The sequence below is a fragment of the Gigantopelta aegis genome, chromosome 3 (genome assembly GCF_016097555.1).
Source record: "Gigantopelta aegis isolate Gae_Host chromosome 3, Gae_host_genome, whole genome shotgun sequence".
Taxonomy (NCBI): Eukaryota; Metazoa; Mollusca; class Gastropoda; order Neomphalida; family Peltospiridae; genus Gigantopelta; species Gigantopelta aegis.
The window spans coordinates 77,647,279-77,654,588 of record NC_054701.1 but is presented as its reverse complement, the minus strand read 5'-3'; the positions used below and the strand labels follow the sequence as shown (position 1 = coordinate 77,654,588).

Here is a 7,310-nt window from a genome sequence, read left to right as displayed (position 1 = left end):
AAAGTTTGTTAAAATGTACCCAGTAAAAACAACAATTTGTGGATAATAAATAAATTATATTCATTCATTTCAACTTATTTTCGTGCTTATATCCAATAAAGGTTCAAGCACGCTGTCTTGGGCACACACCTCAGTTATCTAGGCTATATGTCCAGTAGAATAATTGTTAGTTTTTAGTGGTTAGTGAGAGAGGAGAGGGTGTAATGGTTAAAATTCGCTTTGAGTGGGAGCCGGTACCGGGCTGCGAACTCAGTACCTACTCGATGGCTTAACCATGACAGTCAGTTAAGCCCCAAAATAATTAAGTGCGCCAATCAGATGCAATTTGGACAGTTGGTTTAAACAATATTTATTACGGACACTAAATATCATGGTTTCAGTGGTAGCATGGCTAAAGCTAACAAGTAAAGCGCTCGCTTGGTGCGTGGTCAGTCTAGGATCGATCCCTGTCGGTGGGCCCATTAAGCTATTTCTCGTTCCAGCCAGTGCACCGCTACTGGTATATTAAAGGCCGTGGTATGTGCTATCCTGTCTGTGGGATGTGCATAATAAAGATCCCTTGCCACTAATGGAAAAATGTGGCGAGTTTCCTCTAAAGACTCCGAGTCAAAAGATCCCTTGCTGCTAATCGAAAAGTGTAGCCCATGAAGTGGCGACAGCGGGTTTCCTCTCTCGATATCTGTGTGGTCCTTAACCATATGTCCGACGCCATATAACCGTAAATAAAATGTGTTGAGTGCGTCATTAAATAAACCATTTCCTTCCTTCCATTTCCTTCCGAGTCAAAAATTACCAAATGTTGGACATCCAATAGACGATGATTAATTAATCAATGTGCTCCAAACTTAACTTAAACCTAACAAGCGACTTTTTAGCCCACATATTAATGCGCCCAAGATCAGAGTTTAAAATGTTATAACATGCAGCAGGACTTTCAACAATTATATAATAACGAAGACCGGCCTCGGTAGCGCAGTGGTTAAACCGTCGGTATACAGGCTGGTAGGTACAGGGTTCGCAGCCCGGTACCGGCTCCCAGCCAGAGCGGTTCAGTGGGTAGGTGTAAGGCCACTATACGCTCTTCGATCTCACTAGCCACTAACCAACGAACACCTAACCCAATGTCCTGGACAGATAGCCCAGATAGCTGAGGTGTGTGCCCAGGACAGCGTGTTCGAACCTTAATTGGATATAAGCACAAAAATAAGTTAAAATGAAATGAAATAATAACGAAGTAGCATCAGCAAACAGGCATACTGGAAGTGATTCCAATTTGGACAGTTCACTAAAGAAAAAAATAATAACAATAGTAAGTGGGGATGGGGGTTGTAAAGGGGAAAACTCGATGAGCAGAAATTAAGTCTAGTAATTTTGTTTACCCCTTTCCCACAATAATAAGAAAATGACACTAATTAGATAAAAGCTGGATCCTAGCTGAACATAAATGAATGGTGCAGTTAAAAAAGTATTTAGTCACAGTAATATAACAACACGGGCACTTTTGAATGAAAAAACGCGCATTTTTGTAAAAACAAATTGGGGGGTGGGTGGAGTGTAGGAGTGGGCCCCTAATAAGTATGGCCCTGGTAAACATGTTAAAAAGGTAATGTAATTATCAGAAGAGATTATTGAAGAGGCCACACTCGGCGGTATTAAGCCAGACGTTAGATATAGATAATCCCATTATGTTTTGTAGGATTTGTCTTCTTACGCGGTAATCGTTTGATTGGAACAAAGGGCCAGCGAACACATTTGATTCCTCCACCCATTGTTAACTAATAAACGTTTTAACTCATCTGTTCAGTTCGGTTCGGTTCTGCCATGTTCAGTATAAATAGAGGTGAGTTGTGTTCATGTGCAGTTAGTATTCAATAATCGTGTTATTGTCACTGAACTGTGTTACATATTTTTGTTTAAAATTCACAATGACGACCATTACGGATTTCTCTATTGAAGCTATTCTTGGATTAAAAAAGGGTAAGTCATTTTGTTTGTGGTCATTTCATAATTAGTTTTGTCATAATTGTTTTGGAAAATTATTTACATCTGTAGCTAGTAACAATATTTATATCTGTTTATTAACAAATGGGATTGTATACATGTTATTACAATTACTAAAAGATGTTAAGAAAAATAAGTATTGTGCTTTTATCGATTTTGAGAAGGCGTTTGATCCTGTGTGGTGTATTGGTTTAAAGCAAACATTATCAAGTTATTAATATTGATGAGAAATATTTCAGAATAATAGGACCTCCGTGTATGACGGAATCAAATCTAGAATTGTACATCATGACCTGAAATCTGAATGTTTTCCATACACCACTGGTATACGACAAGGCGAAAATATATCACCTTTTTATTTTTATTATTTTTAAATGACATAGAAATATTTTAGCTACAGAAAACAGAAAAGGTATTGAATCAATAACAAAGACACTTGATAAAGATCTTAATGTATATCTTAAGTTATTTAGTTTAAACAATATTTATTAGCAAATCAAATTTGGGATTGGCCAACAGGCAAGTGCCTATATTAAGGCCTCTCCCTACCTTTAACAAATATACATGTTATACATCAAGATGGCTGAACAATATTACAATAAAGATAACACGGATAGTTGGGGGAATAGAAGAGAGGAAGGTGTAGAAGAAACAAAGAATAAATAGCAAACAGAATGGTTAAATGATTAATTGATCTCGAAACGCTTACTATTAATAAGAAAATTCTGAACAGATTTAAATATAAAGATATTATCTTGGACACTTAAATAGCAAAGTATGACACTTGAGATTATAATAGTTCAGTAAATGGGTATTGCGAGCTGCAGCGTATATTGGGCAAAAAGATTAAACAAAATTCTGCATCTTCAACTGGATGGCCACAAATACAAGAAGGGGTATCTGTCACATGCCATACAAATTTGTGACCGTTCAAATCACTGGTACCCAAACGGAGTCGGCTATGTAGAATCTGTTGCCATCTATCACCTTCATAAAAATAGGATGGAACAGCAGGGTCGTGTTTGTTCATTTGTATTTTAAAATTTTTTAATGAAGAAGAATTTCTAATATCAGGCAACAGATTATTCCATAATTTTACTGCAGAAGGAAAGTTATTTGTGTTGCTTTATTTTGACGATGCTGTACTACTAACTGTTTACATATGTGGCCGATTCCCAACCCACATATGCAACGGATATATTTGATTGAATAAAAAAAAGTATTACAGTTAAAGGGACTATCCTGAGTTTTTACCCATTTTAAAAGGTTTTCGGCATATACAATATTTTTTCATTGATAAAATTACAATTTACTTACATTTTCTTGAATATCTCTATACACAATGAATTTATGGACATTGTCAAGCTTTATGGTATCTCAGTATAGATTTTTGTCTAAAATAATTCCAAATGTACGAATTTCTTTTACTTCTTATTTTTTTCCTAACAGCCAAACGAAATTTACAATAATACGGCAAAATGTCATTCCTATTGAATTTATACCTATAATGCATTATATTTTAAACAATGATACATTAGTTTTTACTTAAAGAATATAACTGAACAAAAAACGAGTCACTAAGGATATGATAAGTGGGTAGTACGAACTACAATACGAATCGAAGAGTAGCTTATAAATATGCATCGTGTTCAAAAGGTTGCTAACCTAACCTAGGGAGACACCCCAGCATCAATAGGTCTAAGTATTGAGCTACTCTCGACTCACTAATATCAAAACCTATACGTAGCTCCTGACTAATATCAAAACCTATACGTAGCTCCTGACTCGATCGACCGTTCAAAAATGCGCCAAATTTCCTTCATTCAAAACGCGCACCACTTCCGACCGTTCCTTCCAAATTCAAAAACCCATAGCACCCATACACCCACCCCACCTGCTACTAGCCCCGGCCGGACTGCTGGTGCTCCCTTGCACCTTCTAATGCAGGTGGTCCTTCCTTCTACCACCCCCACTTTTTTCTGTCCTGGACGGAGGAGCCGGCCAAGGCCGGCACCTGTGCCCAGAGCAGGCGTGCGCTACAACAGCTTGCTCTGAATTTGCACGTTAAACCTTCTGACCTGACCTAACAGGTTGCTAGCAAGTACAAGATGGATGAAGATGTAGAGTACAAGAGTAGCCCATGAAGTGGCGACAGCGGGTTTCCTCTCTCAAAATATGTGTGGTCATTAACCATATTATGTCCGACGCCATATAACCGTAAATAAAATGTGTTGAGTGCGTCGTTAAATAAAACATTTCACTATTCTTCCAGTGCTTGATTACAGAGATGTTATTTTAGAATAACTATACAATGGGACTATCCTAGAAACTTCTCAAGTAAATGTTCTTTGTACTATATGTGGAACAATGAAATCAAAAACTTTATCATGAAACTGGTTAAAATTATTTTACAGTCAAAGAAACGTCATCAACATATCACGATGTTCAAAATTATTAATAACCAAGGTCTCGCTCTTACTCCCACACCAACTAAGCGAAACAACTCCATACAGCTTGAAGCACAACGAAAAATCTCAAACAAGCTTTTTACTTTTACGTATTAAATTATACTGCGATTCATTTTTCCTATTAGGAATTCAGCTAAGGAATGATCTAAACACTACCAGTAGAAAATTAAAATCATTATTAACTTTTAAGACACAATTACAAAAGGACGATAAGCAAGTTCCAATTTTTTTTTTTTACCTTGGTACTAGAAGAGATAAAATATTACACTGTAGACTCCATCATGGCATCATTGATCTAAATAGCCACACGTTTTATATCCGATGAACCTGCCTGTGACTGTAAGCATACATACATTATTAATGATTCGGAGCATTCTGAGCCCAATTTCACAAAACATCGTAAGCCTAGTTTTGCACGTAAACGTACATTTACGACTGAACCACATTTCTTATTATTTCTAATAGTAAAACTTAATATAGTTTAAAATATATATATTTCAAATTATTTTGTCCTTAAAATGTTCCATCTTCTGTAGTGATGTAATATTCTGCGTGAAACAGATGCCAAACACGTGCAACTCGTATGGTCGAGGTATAACTGCTAGTTGTAGACGTAAACTTACGATGTTTTGTGAAATGGGCCCCTGTTATTTATTGTCCTCTATACCCTGCCTGAACTTCGTAACAAGATCCTGTTACAATATAAAAATCTTGATTCCAACATTACCGTCAGGAAATCATAATTACTCACATAAGATTAAAGCTATGTTTAAAGCAATCGAAACGTTTATTACTGAAAACAATCCACTGATGTATGATGTAAACACACACACACACTGTGTCTCTCTCTCTCTCTCTCTCTCTCTCTCTCTCTCTCTCTCTCTCTCTCTCTCTCTCTCTCTCTCTCTCTCTCTCTCTCTCTCTCTCTCTCTCCTGCGTGCGCGTTGAGCTATTGAGATGTTTTTATTACATCTTCTTTATTGCTTTATTATTCCACCTGTAGTTTTATGACGAATGGAGATATTCGCATTACCCGATGATCGATAAATGACCATTGCAATGTTGTAATAAATATTGTATAAATGAACAGCTTGTGATATGTCTTGTGAATCCACTATATTTATAAATGAAATAAATAACAGATATTTATATGCTGTAACTTTGTTTTTCAGAAATTTTTTTACACGTTCCACGCTGTGTATCCCATAGTGCTATACTCGCCGTGCCTCCACGTCATCAAGCGCGCAGGAATCGCACGATCTTCACCGATGATGACGTCATGAAGATGCAACGTATTTTCGAGGTGAACCAGTATCCGAACATTCACCTTCGTGAACAATTGGAACAACAGACTGGAATTCCAGAATCTAGGATTCAGGTGCATACGAATTTACAACCACTCTTTCTAACACGTGATCTAACAAATGGTTTTCTTATTATTGTGCGTACGCACGTGCGTTTCTGGCCTTCTACGTGTTTTCTCGTTCATTTCGCCTTCTGACTATGGTAACAATTTCTGGTTTAATTAAGAGGCTGTGCCTACCGGAAGCGTGTTTGATACCCGCACATTAATACCTATAATATTATTTAGTTAGATAACATGATTTAAACCATATGTATTTCTGTTTATATTAACAGATGGGATTGGTCAACAGACATAGCCTATATAAAGACCTTTCCCTACATTATTAACTGGTCAACATAGAAAGTACAAGATATGCATTTAGTATTGAAAATATAAAACATTTTATATTTAATCCGTCAAAATATAAATATTTGTATATAGATTAGAACAGAGAGACACGGTGAACAGTCTTATTAGTCAAAACGTTTGCTTTCAGCAATGAAATTGCTTTATTGTTTATAACATATAACTTGGTTATAAACAGTCCCACAGTCGTAGCTAAGTTACATGATTAACTACTACAAATAACAGCAGCTCTTATTATGTTTAATAATTATCCACCAGTGGCTTTTTCCAAGTGACGGAACACTCGTGAACAATTTGACTACATTAGGCACAAATACCTGCAAGTGAACTCGAGTACTCGCCTTGAACATGCCTGAAATGAGAGTCTGCCAATTAGCTAGGTGACAATTAGGAGCAAGATTTATATATAAAAATATTTTAATACTATATTTCCTTTACATCTTCAGGTTTGGTTTCAAAACCGACGCAACAGAAGTCGTCGCAGCGGAAGCGGAAACGCCAGCACCAGCACCTGCAACAAGACTTCAAACCAAAAGCGGAAACCATCAGCGCCCTTGACTTTGCTTGGATCTTCTGAGTTGAGCGGCGTGGATATGATGATGTCCCCTGCGGTGAAAGACCCTCTGTTCCAGCTTCCGACTCTGGTCAGCCCTCTCCTCCTCTCGCCGGCGCTCCACCCCAGACTTTTCTCTGTGTTTCAGTTCCCAGTCGCCCCCATCTCTCCGCTGCCACAGACTCCAGCTGGGCGTGGCGTCACTTTCGTTTTCCCCGACGTTCCTCCCTGCCGATCCTGGATGGATGTCTCCAACTCTTTCGTTCACTTCACGCGACCCGCTGACCACTTAGACAGTTCATGCTCCAGTCCCGAATTAGCTGTGAACTACAACAACGATGTTGACGACAACAGCGGCGATGACGACGACGACAATCACTTGATTATTGACTTCGATGCCTGCTGAATGCAGTCAGATTGTAGATGTTCTATAGACCTCAATGTATATTTATATATACATCTATAATGATATAATTATATGTATAATAGTATTTTATATCTTCAATCACTTGTCCAATGTTTGGACACATACTTCCATCCACTAAAGGCTCAATCATGCCTGTTCTGGACAACACAC

At 37.6% G+C, this 7,310-nt stretch overlaps 1 protein-coding gene across 1 annotated transcript; it reads left to right on the top strand.

The window, feature by feature from the left end:
- The first annotated feature begins 1,925 nt into the window (after positions 1 to 1,925).
- LOC121368855 (retinal homeobox protein Rx2-like) lies at positions 1,926 to 7,139 on the top strand. Its single transcript, XM_041493604.1, has 3 exons — positions 1,926 to 1,977; positions 5,642 to 5,847; positions 6,627 to 7,139. Exons 1-3 carry the CDS (start codon positions 1,926 to 1,928, stop codon positions 7,137 to 7,139), a joined length of 771 nt encoding a protein of 256 aa, XP_041349538.1.
- Positions 7,140 to 7,310: the final 171 nt, after the last annotated feature.

Excerpts from the sequence above, each read along its gene's own strand:
- LOC121368855 (XM_041493604.1), top strand. The coding sequence starts at position 1,926 with ATGACGACCATTACGGATTTCTCTATTGAAGCTATTCTTGGATTAAAA. Across the intron at positions 1,978-5,641 it reads TATTCTTGGATTAAAAAAGG|AAATTTTTTTACACGTTCCA; the intron begins GTAAGTCATTTT and ends TTTGTTTTTCAG. Across the intron at positions 5,848-6,626 it reads TTCCAGAATCTAGGATTCAG|GTTTGGTTTCAAAACCGACG; the intron begins GTGCATACGAAT and ends TTACATCTTCAG.